Below are 13,456 nucleotides of genomic sequence, written 5' to 3'. Positions count from 1 at the left end.
GGGTCCGCATTCCATGGGTAGGACGGACCTCATCTGCCTAAGCATTCTGATCGACAATACGATATGGAGGAATAACTATGTTTTTCTGAAACACAAGTGATCATTGATTAGGGGACAGTTCAGACTCTGAAGCACGAACTAAATCACAAAGAAGGAAAACATTTCCTAAACACCTAGTAGCCTCCTGCTTATAAGTGTGGCACGCTACACACACATAAATAAGACTCTACCCAACACGATTTTGCACATACCCTGGGACTATAAACCGTGCTTTGATACCAAGTTTGTCATGACCTGAACCAGAGCCTGGCCGTGACGAGCATTTCAAACCTTTAAGGCTCGAAACACCCCTATCTGTCTGGTAATCATGCACCTAATTCATATGATCTAAGTAATGCAGAAGAAACACAGTATAACAGAAACATGGTCAAGAATCATATGAAAACAATAAAGGGGAATAATGTCCCTCAATCTCAACCAATATTTTGGAAATAGTCTACGAAATCTCTACTATATGACTGAAACAAGTAACTATCTGAAAACTGGGACAAGGCCCCCAGTGGACCCAAAAACTGAATATAAGATAAAAAGACTACAGGACTTAAGACCTTCCAAAACATAGAAGGCTCACCACTTGTCTCTACAGCTCTGTCTGAAAGTTCTACTGATTCTCTTGACCCCTAGACTGGTCCTCTAAAGCTGAGAGTTTAGAGAGGAGAGAGGGTCAGCACAAAAGTACTGGCACGCAGAGATATAAAAAAAAACATAATATTTTTACAAAGTATAATTGAGAGCCATTATAAAGCAATTTTGTATCAAATCATTTGAAAGCACATGGGTGTAATGCAATAGTTTTTCTCAACAATAATGAAATGCAATTGAGCTAGGTGGAATACCCTACATAATTTACACCAACTGTTAAACCTCGATTACTTAGAGTATAAGTGAGGGAGAGACACACAAGACCACAAAGCATAGTGTCTCGACCCAAATCAAATATGGTAGTGCACAAGACCACAAAGCATGGCTCCTAACCATCATCCCAATTTAGGATAATATAATATCAAGCACGCAAGACCATAAAGCATGGTACCGATATTCCGTGTCGGCAAACACGTTCTTCCAGCGATGAGTCGCTTGTGTCTCAAATGCCTTATTTGGGCATCCACCTTTCTCATGTAAAATCAATGCATTCAAATTTTATCTTATTTAATCACATATCGTATTCTGTAGAGTATCATCACACCCGACTTGCAAGTCATCAATATCACATCCACATATGCATAATCATGTAAAAACCAAGGTGTTTCGTCATTTACACGTGGTGAACAATATTTATTTCAAAGTCATGCTCTCTTTTGTTGATCACAATATAATATGGAGTATCGAAACCTTATCATGGGAAGTTGACAACAATTTATCATTCATATTTATCAACTTCTATGGAAAATCTCGAATCACATATGCATGGTTTCAACCATTAAAGTATATAGGCAAACAATTCCCATGACATAAAGAAAATGACTTATAAATCATATTGAAAGCAAGATATTAGCATTTGATTGAAAACCCCTATTTAAAAGCATATTGAAAGCAAGATATTAGCATTTGATTGAAAACCCCTATTTAAAAGCATGCATGTTCATAAAACTACACCCATGAGATTTTTGGATAACCCCACGTACCTCGATTACTATGAATATTAGGTACTTCTTGAAGCCTACGTTGAGAGTATTCCAAATATGCAATTAGTTTTTAAAACCCACGGTTGAATCTTGAGTAGCTTGGATTTTTATTTTGAAACCCTAAGGAGAATCTTGAGCACTTTTGATGAAAGAATATGTATTTTGGGGTCCTTGGAACTAAATCTCGTGTTTTAGGGCTAAGTAAGGGTGGAAAAGGACTACTTTGTCCTCAACACGGAGTGTTTAAATCACTAGAATTCCTTACATAGACGCTGCCCATCCCATCACCTATCTTCACATAGGCGCCGCCTAGGCTATCGCCTATGTTCACATAGGCGCCACCTAGGCTATCACCTATGTTCACATATGTGTCGCCTAGGCTATTGCCTATGCTTTCTAGTGGCCATGGACGATTGATTAGGCGTCTCTTATCACTTTGAAAAGCCATAACTTCTTACTCGGGTGTCGGATTTTAGCCAACTTGATATCATTGGAAAGATAACTCGAATACCTATCATTTGACACATAGTAGGTTCCCTAATTTGACATATACAGAGAGTTATGGTCAAAGAAAACTAACACACTTTACAACGTCCACTAAAACTTAGTCGATCAAAATAGTTTCAACTCGTCCTTGAGTTTAGGGACCTCTATGGTCTAAATTCAAGCTTGTGTAGATTTCACATGCTATACGATAATTAACATGCCCTATTGGCATAGGATTTTATGGCTTTGGGATTAACAACGCATCAAAATCATGGTCTATATTAACATGCCATGTTGGCATAGAATTTTATTGCTTCGGGATTACATGGTTTTGGATGGATTTTTTAGGTATGAGTAGTTGAAACTGATTGTGACGGTATTATCACTCCTTCTAGCAAAGGTTGGCTCCGTAGACTGGAGAAGTTGAGGATGGTCTCTCAAATTTTCATAGTTTGTGACCCATGAGTCTGGGATTACTTTCAAATGTTCATCTCTGGGGATCAGCCTTGGGATCTAAATACACTGAGTAGTTCCATTGGTGGCATCTATGTTCAAGAGCAAAGCATCATCGCCACCTGGAAGGGATAGATCCATAGCATGATTCTAAACTCGCCAAGCCACCTGGAAGTGGAGAGTTTCCTGGATGGCATCTCTGACCTGTGGATCTTCGAGAATCTAGACGTGAATCTTCAACGCCTTCGTCAGATATGGATCGGAGAGGGACATGTTGAAGTTGGGGAATATAGCGACAAAGACTGTCACAATATTCAGTGTGACTTTTGAGGTTCCCAAGTTGGCATGTTGGTATTCGTTGTACCTGGTATCAAATAGGGAATGACGCACCACTACGGTCTGGCCTTTTCTTCCGTGATATGACAATGCAACCCTAACAGCACAAAAGTTAGACACTATGTATCTACTGTACGTATTTAATGCATATATACTTATGTTTATAATATATGTACATATAGATATTTCATCCACATAGTGAATAATTCTAGAATGAAATAAAAAATTCCCTTTTAACTCAGTGGTAGAGTAACGCCATGGTAAGGCGTAAGTCATCGGTTCAAATCCGTTAAGGGGCTTTGTAAAACTCCAATGTAGTATTCATATTTAAGGGGAGAATTCTATTTTGATTTGTAATAAAAAAAAAGTAACTAACTGGATAATACATTATCATTATACTTAGTTATAAAGTTGAACATTTGTTTAGTCAATTTTTATTATTATGAATTTCAGAATAATAAAAAGTCACTTCTTGAATTACCCACCGAATATTCCTATTTTCCATTATACCAACGAAATCCATTCGAAAGGTTAGAAATCAACAAAATAAAAAGGAAGTGGACCTGACCTATTGAATCATGACTATATCCATTATTCTAATATTAAAATTTGATAGAGATGAAATTGGAGCAGTTGATTTTTTTTATTTCATTTTTTTGTGTAGGACTACACAAGAATTTGTCGATATTTCCGATTAAATCTTCTTGTTACTAGATTTTCTAGAGGAAAAATTATAGGAATAAATTGTTATTCCTTTCCTCTACAGATAATTCTTTCTTCCAAGTCACAACATAAGATCCATTTATTATCTTTCTTTGATTCTAGATCAAAGATTAATTTCTATCTAGATTATATATCTATATTAAGGAGATTGTAGATTTCATTAAGTAGATTGCACAAATGGTCCCGGGCATCTACCATTATACCCACAATGATTGGTCATATCCATAATCGAAAAGAGCATTTTCCATTTTATATAACAGATAGTATGGTAGGCCACAAATTGGAAGAATTTCCACCTACATTATTTTTTAGAGGACATGCAATAAGCAAAAATAGATCTCGGCGTTAACGTTAATATTAATAAAAAAATCTAGATGCTTATGATTTAGTAGTAGGAGACAAAACGTATGCTAAAGTAGAAAAAATGGAAGTATATGCTTTAGGTCAAAATATATCTACGTCTGTTGACAAAGCACGGAGAGTAATTGATCAAATCCGCAGACGTTCCTAAGAGGAAACGCTTATGATGCTAGAATTCATGCCCTATCAAGCATGTTATCCCATTTTTAAATTGGTTTATTTTGCAGCAGCAAATGCTAGTTACAATATGGGTTCCAACGAAACTAATTTATTCATTAGTAAAGCCGAAGTCAATGGAGGTACTACAGTGAAGAAATTGAAACCTCGAGCTAGAGGACGTAGTTTTCCGATAAAAAGATCAACCTGCCATATAACTATTATAATGAAAGATATATCTTTAGATAATGAATATGTCGAGATATATTCATTAAAAAAAATGAGATGAGAAAAAAATTTCTACAGCTATGACGTATCATGATATGTATAATAGTAGGGGATTATGGAACAAAAAATAAATCCACTTGGTTTCAGACTAGGTACATCCCAAGGTCATCATTCTCTTTGGTTTTCAAAACCAAAAAATTATTCTGAAGATTTACAAGAAGATAAAAAAATAAGATATTGTATCAAGAATTATGTACAAAAGAATATGAGAACGTCCTCTAGTGTCGAAGGAATTGCACGTATAGAGATTCAAAAAAGAATCGATTTGATCCAGGTCATAATCTTTATGGGATTCTCAAAATCATTAATAGAAATTCAACCGCACGGAATCGAAGAATTAAAAATGACCTTACAAAAAGAATTTAATTGTGTAAATTGAAAACTGAACATTACTGTGACAAGACTTGCAAAACCATATAGAAACCCTAATATTCTTGCAAAATTTATAGCTGGACAATTAAAGAATAGAGTTTCATTTTGAAAAGCAATGAAGAAGGCAATTGAATTAACAGAACAAGCAGATACAAATGGAATTCAAATACAAATTGCAGGGCATATCGACGGAAAAGAAATTGCACGTGTCGAATGGATTAGAGATGGTAGGGTTCCCCTACAAACGATTCGAGCTAAAATTGATTATTGCTCTTATACAGTTCGAACTATCTATGGAGTATTGGGCATCAAAATTTGGATATTTCTAGACGAGGAATAATTTTACTACTTTTCTATCCCTTCTATCTAATAATTGAACAAAAAAAGACCAATTCATTCTTTTTCTAATCAATCAAGGGGAACATTTCTAATTCTGAATTCTATAATGTTGAATAAAAATTCGATTGACCATTTGATATAATTACTATGCTTAGTGTGTGACTCATTGGTTTTTTTAGGGTTAGCATTAAAAAGATCAGCCCACATAGTATGAACTAAAAACTATAGAACTAATTACCAACCCATCACTTCGCATTATCTGGATCTAAAAAAATAGTCAAGATATGATATATATAGGTCATATCTTTATAGCAACTGAAATCTTTTGCATAAACAAAAAAACAAAATCTGATTCTAAGTTGTAAAGCAAAATAAAGAAAAAGATGTGGATAAATGGAAGGATGAGAGAAAGAGTGAAAAAGAATAGCAATGATATAAAATTCCAATATGTAAGGTCTATTAGTAATCTCATGAAAGGCAGTGTAATAAAGCATCAATATGCATTCATACCATGATAAAAAGAATCTTCTTTATAGAAATATAGAAATAGAACAAAATATCAAAAGCTTCGAGCCAATAAAGACTGAGAAGATTGACTGAAGAACCAATTTCATTCTGAGCTCCATTGGAGAATTCAGACCTAACCATTAAGTCAGAAGTGATGGGAACGAAGGAACTTATGAATGCAAAAGATTCTATTGAACAAGGAATCTTAATGATTCACTGGTCGGGATAGCGGAACGAAGCAGAGATTAATTCATGTATTCTGAGATCTGAGAAATCATGAGTTAACCCTACAAATGAAATAGGGATTGAAAGAGTAAATATTCGCCCATGAAAATTTTTTTAATTGTAAAAGTAGGACAATACAATAAAGGACAAAATAAGGATTTGGTATAATAATACAATTTTTTATATTTTTATTTATAAAACTAAAAGGTTTAGTTATCTATTCAAACAAGATATAAAAATTACTAACAGATTTAATGAAATCTCAAAGAAGCCTACGTTCAGGGTATTACTCAGTAAATACATATATATATCTTAACTTAAGATTGACTCTTCTAGCTTACTTCAAATTGAATTTTTTGGAATCCTTTTATTCACGAGGAGATGGATAAGAAGAAACTCTCACGTACGATTCTGTAGTAGGGATGGAATTCAGAAACAACCATCATCTATAACCCCAAAAGAACCAGATTCCGTAAACAACATAAAGGAAGAATGAAGGGAATATCTTATTGAGGTAATCATATTTCTTTCGATAAATATGCTCTTTAGGCACTTGAACTTGCTTGGATTACATCTCGACAAATAGAAGCAGGCCGATGAGCAATGACACGAAATGCACGTCGTGGTGGGAAAATATGGGTACATATATTTTTAGATAAACTAGTTCCTCTAAGACTCGCAGAAACACGTAAGGGTTCAGGAAAATGATCCCCTGAATATTGGGTAGTTGTTGTTAAACCAGAGTGAATACTTTATGAAATGGGTGGAGTAACAGAAAATATAGCAAGAAGGTCTATTTCACTAGCAGCATCCAAAATGCCTATACGAACTCAATTCATTATTTTGTAATGTAATAGACAAAAATGTAGAAAGGGCTCTTAGATATGAAACAAAACCACATGTTTCTTTTTTTGTGGACAAAATATTTTTTTTCTACGCCCTTTCCATTCAAAGAATGGATTAAAAAAATGATTCAACCTTAAACCCATTTAAATATAGAAGATAATAGCGGGGCTCAAGAATTAATGTGTATTCAAAACATAGGAGTTAGCAATCGTCGATATACTCATATTGGTGATGTTATTGTTGTTGTGATCAAAGAAGCAGTACCAAATATGCCCCTAGAAAGATCAGAAGTAGTTAGAGCTGTAATTATGCGTACCTGTAAGGAACTCAAACGTGACAACGAGATAATAATACGATATAATGACAATGCTGCGGTTGTTATTGATCCAGAAGGAAATCCAAAAGGAACTCGAATTTTTGGTGTAATCTCCCGGGAATTGAGAGAATTAAATTTTACTAAAATGGTTTTATTAGCTCCCGAGGTATTATAAAATGAAATTGTGATCTTTTTCTAGTAGGGTATTTGAAATAAATAGATTAATTATTAGATTGTGTCTCACGCATATATCTTTAATAATTCATATAATATTCAAAAATAAATAAGTAAAAAACACGTTGATTATATCAAATTTGGAGAACCCAATAATTTTAGTTCATCTTGGACAGGGACACTATTGCTGAAATAATAACTTCTATACGAAATGCTGATATGGATCGAAAAAAGGTGGTTCGGATAGAATCTACAAATATTATTGAAAATATTATTCAAATACTTTTACGAGATGGTTTTATCAAAAACGTGAGAAAATATCAAGAAAACAACAAATATTTTTTGGTTTTAACCTTGCGACATAGAAGGAATAGGAAAGGACCCTATAGAAATATTTTAAATTTAAAATGAATAAGTCGACCTGGTCTACGAATCTATTCTAATTATCAACGAATTCCGAGAATTTTAGGTGTAATGGGGATTGTAATTCTTTCAACTTCTCGAGGTATAATGACAGACTGAGAGGATCGCTAGAAGGAATAGCTGGAGAAATTTTATGTTATATCTGGTAATCCTTTATAATATCAAAATTGGATTCGAAACTTCCTATTTGTTAAATTTGTGAAAAAAGGGGGGGTTGTCTAATATCTTTCTCATTAGTTGATACCTCAAGGGAATTTTAAGAACCAAAATGGAGTCATAGAGCTTTAATTACTGAATCGCTTCCCAACGATCTATTCTCAATTTGTTTAGATCTGATTTTCAATTCTGTTTCAGGAAAGATACGACATAGTTTTATACAGATACTGTTAGGAGATAGAGTAAAAAATGAAGTAAGTCCTTATGATTCAATCAAAGGGCGTATAATTTATCTACTACACAACAAGGATTTAAAGAATTAGATTTTAAACTTCACCATTTCTTTCGGGGGAATACAATTAGAGATGAAAATTTTCAAGAAACTTATTTTCTTCTATGAAATAAATTAAGGATTAAGGTAAGGAGTGAAAAATATGAAAATAAGAGCTTCCGTTCATAAAATTTGTGAAAAATGTCGACTAATCCGTAAGCGGGGACGAATTATAGTAATTTGTTCCAACCCGAGACATAAACAAAGACAGGGATAATCAGACTTGTCAGAAGAGCCGATGTATAAATAAAGAATCTGTTTTGACATGAAATGGATATATCCATATATCTCTGACTCGTATTTACGAGATGATAAAATATGGAAAAAGTTATACAGAAAATTAGTTCGCATAGGAATGGACGTATTGGTTCACGTAGCACACCAAATGGAGTTACTCATGTTCAAGCAAGTTTCAATAATACCATTGTCACTGTTACATATGTACGGGGTCGAGTAGTTTCTTGGTCCTCCGCTGGTACTTCTGGATTCAAAGGTATGAGAAGAGGAACACCATTTGTTGCTCAAACCGCAGCAGCAAATGCTATCCTTACCATAGTGGATCAAGGTATGCAACGAGGAGAAGTCATGATAAAAGGTCCCGATCTCAGAAGAGATGCAAAATTACGAGCTATTCGTCGAAGTGGTATACTATTAACTTTCATACGGGATGTAACTCCTATGCCACATAATGGTTGTAGACCTCCGAAAAAGATGTGTGTAGAATTGAACATTGAAGAAATTTCAAGAGAAATAAAAGATTCAATGATCTAATCAAATTATTGTACTATGGTTCGAGAGAAAGTAACAGTATCTTCTCGGACACTACAGAGAAAGTGTGTTGAATCAAGAATAAACAGTAAAAGCCTTTATTATGGACGTTTTATTTTGTCTCCACTTATGAAAGGCCAAGCCGACATAATAAGCATTCCGATGCTAAGAGTTTTACTTGGAGAAATAGAAGGAACATGTATCACACGTGTAAAATCTGAGAAAGTCCCACATGAATATTCTACCATAACGGTCATTCAAGAATTGGTACATGAAATTTTAATGAATTTGAAAGAAATTTTATTGAGAAGTAATCTATATGGAACTTCTGACGCGTCTATTTATGTCAAGGGTCCTGGATATGTAACTTCTCAAAATATCATCTTGCCGCGTTATGTAGAAACCGTTGATAATACACAATATATAGCTAGTTTAACAGAACCAATTGATTTTTGTATTGGATTACAAATAGAGAGAAATCATGGATATCTTATAAAAATGCCGCATAACTTTCAAGATGGAAGTTATCCTATAGATGTTGTATTATGCCTGTTTGAAATGCGAATCATAGTATTCATTCTTACGTGAATGGAAATGAAAAACAAGAGATACTTTTTATCGAAATATGAACAAACGAAAGTTTAACTCCGAAAGAAGCACTTCATGAAGCATCCCAAAATTTAATTGATTTATTTATTCCCTTTTTACATATGAAGGAAGATAATTTATATTTACAGGACAATCAACACACGGTTCCTTTATCCCCTTTTACCTTTAATGATAAATTGGCTAAACTCATAAAAAACAAAAAATAATAGCATTGAAATCGATTTTTATTGACCAATCAGAATTGTCTTCCAGGATCTATAATTGCCTCAAAATGTCCAATATATATACATTATTGGACTTTTTGAATAACAACCAAGAAGACTTATGAAAATTGAACTTTTTCGTAGCGAAGATATAAAATAGCTATTGGGCACTTTAGAAAAATATTTCATATTTGATTTAGCAAAAAATAAGTTTTAAATGTCTTGGACTTATTTAGTCAAAATAGATTGAAATCTTTAGCACAATTAATATATCATATATTAGAAATAAATTAAGAATTAAATTGACTAGATGTATCTAGGGAGAATTCGCTTTGAAGAAACTATTCCCTAGATACACATGTCGTGTTATTTCACAATTGAATCAATTAAAAATAAAAAATTTAAAAAAGACCTAAAGTTAGGGATTTATCAATAGGTAATGTTGCACCAATGCCCAACCAAAGGGCGACTGCGGTACCAATCAAAAAGATAGTCGTCGCTACTGGCGGCGAAATGAAATTTGAAATTTATTAACATTCTTTAAAAAAGGTACTGTTAATAATCTCGCAGGTACTTAAACCATTAAAAGAACCCCCAACAATTTATTGGGCACTGTACGAAGTATTTAAAATACAGGAAAGAAATACCATTTAGGTAAGATTTCCAAAAGGGTTACAAATAGATCTACCGGTTCACCAATCATTGATGGTTCTAAAATGGCTGAGCCTACATTACATGCAATAGTACCTAAAATTACTACTGGAAAAATATATAAAAGATCATTGGGCCCTGCGGGCTCTCCATAATAATTATGACCCATGCCTTTATCCAATTTAGCTCTTAATACAGGATCATTCAAGTAAGGTTTTTTGGTTATTGGGATAGTGAATTCTTATAGATCCATCACCTGAGGGAACTGGACATGATAATTTTTAATCATCCAGCTCAAGCAAGAATAAAAAGAATCAAATGAATCCATATCTCTCTCTATATATATATGTGTGTGTGTGTGTGGTACCTGTCTTTACAAATACACATGTATGATAGAGGAATGGTTCAATGTAAGAAAAATTTTTATTGAATTCTTTTTTATGAAATTGCAACTATCCATTACAAAACAAAGAATTCTGTTCTTACAAGTAAATACTCAAGACCCGAGTAGGCTTACAAATCAGATCATGATATGATCAAGTGCTTTCTGGGTCATCTCTGACCTTCTAATTATTATTTATCTCCAAAATGCTTGGAGATACACATACAAGGTTTGCTTGTTACAAATATAGTCTAGCCTATCTTCTTCTTTAGATCCCTTATTTCACTTCGATAGTAGTATTGATCATGTCAATGCAGAGGAAATAAATACATTTACATACTATTAAATCTTATGAGTGAGCTAGATAAAATAGAATCTTGATTCCGTTTTATCTAGTTCACTTATACTGGACCTTACGGAGCCTGTTCATGTACAACATGATTCAGACCTGATCATAGAAAAGATTTCCTTTAAGCGAACCAGCCTATCCTCTGTATAGGACTTACACGACGATTGGAACAAAGACATATTTGGTTATAAATTCTCATGTGGCCGGCATATATCTACACAGACCAATCAATAATTCAAGTCACACACTCCCGTAATCTATTATCCCTTCACAAAATTCCCTTCAATCCCCCCTTTTAGTTGACATGAATAGTTAAAGGAAAATATCCAAATCCATGTCTTATTATTTTCAATAATCCATACTTGTAGCAATAAAATACTATATATTCCTCCACCAAGTGATAAATGATTGATTACAAATATTTAGGATATATTTTTTTGTGCTCTATCTTTAAAGGCCCAGAAATACCCTGTTTACGTATCATTGGAAATTGCATTAACATAAATACGGCTGTAAGAAGTGGCAATACAAAAGTGTGTAAACTATAAAAATGAGTCAAAGTAGATTGTCCCACACTAGCCCTTCTATGCAATAATTCGACCAAAGGTGATCCTATAACAAGAATAGCGTCAGGGACACCTGTTATTATTTTCACCGCCCAATAACCAATTTGGTCCCGAGGTAAGGAATAACCAGTTACGCCAAAAGATGCGGTTAATACAGCTAGAAACACACCTTTAATTCGCGAGGTTTTTTAAATTTGCTGGTGAGATACACACAAAATATATGCAGGATTATCATTAGGACCATAATATTTGCTGACCATCGATGAACTGATCGGATTAACCAACCAAAGTTGGCTTCAGTCATTATGTATTAAAAAGAAGCAAAAGCCTCAATAACAGTCGGCAGGTAGTAAAAAGTCATAGCAAACCCAGTAGCTACTTATACTAAAAAATAAGTAAGCATAACTCCCCCCTAAATAATAAAATATAGTGACGTGGAGAGGAACGTATTTACTAGTTATATCATCCGCAATTGCTTGAATCTCGAGGCGCTCTTCAAACCAATCATATACTTTATTGAGATAGGCGGAACTCCCCCCTGAGAACCGTATATGAGACTTTCATATCGTACAGCTCAAGCAAAAACACTGAAATACTAGTTGTAACGGATATGGAATAGAAAGTTTTAAAGTTATTAAGTTTTGATCTCATCTTCTCTGGAAAATCCGAAAGCTCTTCTTTGTGGTGATAATACCAAAATATCAAGTTGGCGCAGTTGTCTTTATCTTTATTTTGATACGTATGGGCCTCTTGAATTCTCTTTTTCCCTATCTCTTTCTAGAATTTATTTTTTGTGGAATATGACTTTTATTCTTTGTTTTCTTTATTATTGATAGGAATTCTTTTGTTAAGACCCTATGAATCGATTAAAACCTCAATTCATACTAGAACCACGATGATTCAATAAAAAAACCTAACCTAAATCAAATCAAGGATTCTCTGAGTAAGAATCCTCGAATCATCACTTATTCCCTGAATAAATAGAATGACTAAAAATTTAAAGAAAGGTTTTGCTTTTTGTCAAAATATAAATAGGGGTTGAAAGAAAAGAATCTTTAGATTTAGAAATTTGAATTCTTTGTTTGAAAATTTTTTGAAGCTCGGACACGGGGTCTGAATATTAAGTATGAATCATAGTTCAAATATTTCTTAATCTATTTCGTGTTCCAAATATTAGAATAAATATCTGACAAAGTAGAATCATCTCTATCAAGATGACAAACTCATTCTCTGTACTATCAATAGGATCAATTATAACAAGTCACACACTCATACTCCAGAAATATAGAAAAAACAACAAATTCCATGATCGAACTACCAAAACAAAATAGAATGTACTATAAATCGAAGCTCTAAATGATTCATTTTGGACTCAAAAGAAAGGACTTCATGGTTCTTATAGATCTAATTCATTGAAATTCCATCCAATGAAATGGAGGAATTATAAATCAACAAAATTATTGATAGAAATACCGCGAATAAGGCCATTGCGACATCCATCAAAGGAGTAGTTCCCCACCCAGGAGCTACTTTACTATATTCCGAATTCAATGGTTTTAATAAATCTCCTACTACAGTTCTTCTTGGACCAAATTTAGAACAGTTCTAAACAGTTTGTGTAGCCATAAATCCTATTGTATTTATTGAGATATGTTGACTTTGTATACCATTCCGTTGTAAATAAACGATCCTATCATAGATCCATTGGGGTCTTGAAATTATATAAATATGATAAGAATGGAAACAACAACC

The 13,456-nt window shown here is 33.6% G+C and overlaps 1 protein-coding gene across 1 annotated transcript; it reads left to right on the top strand.

Annotated features, from left to right (window-relative positions):
* Positions 1-8,494: 8,494 nt before the first annotated feature.
* Positions 8,495-8,947, top strand: LOC124893153 (30S ribosomal protein S11, chloroplastic-like). Its single transcript, XM_047404255.1, has one exon. It carries the CDS (start codon positions 8,495-8,497, stop codon positions 8,945-8,947), a length of 453 nt encoding a protein of 150 aa, XP_047260211.1.
* Positions 8,948-13,456: the final 4,509 nt, after the last annotated feature.

This window comes from Capsicum annuum, unplaced genomic scaffold, assembly GCF_002878395.1.
Source record: "Capsicum annuum cultivar UCD-10X-F1 unplaced genomic scaffold, UCD10Xv1.1 ctg5471, whole genome shotgun sequence".
NCBI lineage: Eukaryota > Viridiplantae > Streptophyta > Magnoliopsida > Solanales > Solanaceae > Capsicum > Capsicum annuum.
This window is presented reverse-complemented; position numbering and strand designations above follow the sequence as displayed.

Excerpts from the sequence above, each read along its gene's own strand:
- LOC124893153 (XM_047404255.1), top strand. The coding sequence starts at position 8,495 with ATGGAAAAAGTTATACAGAAAATTAGTTCGCATAGGAATGGACGTATT.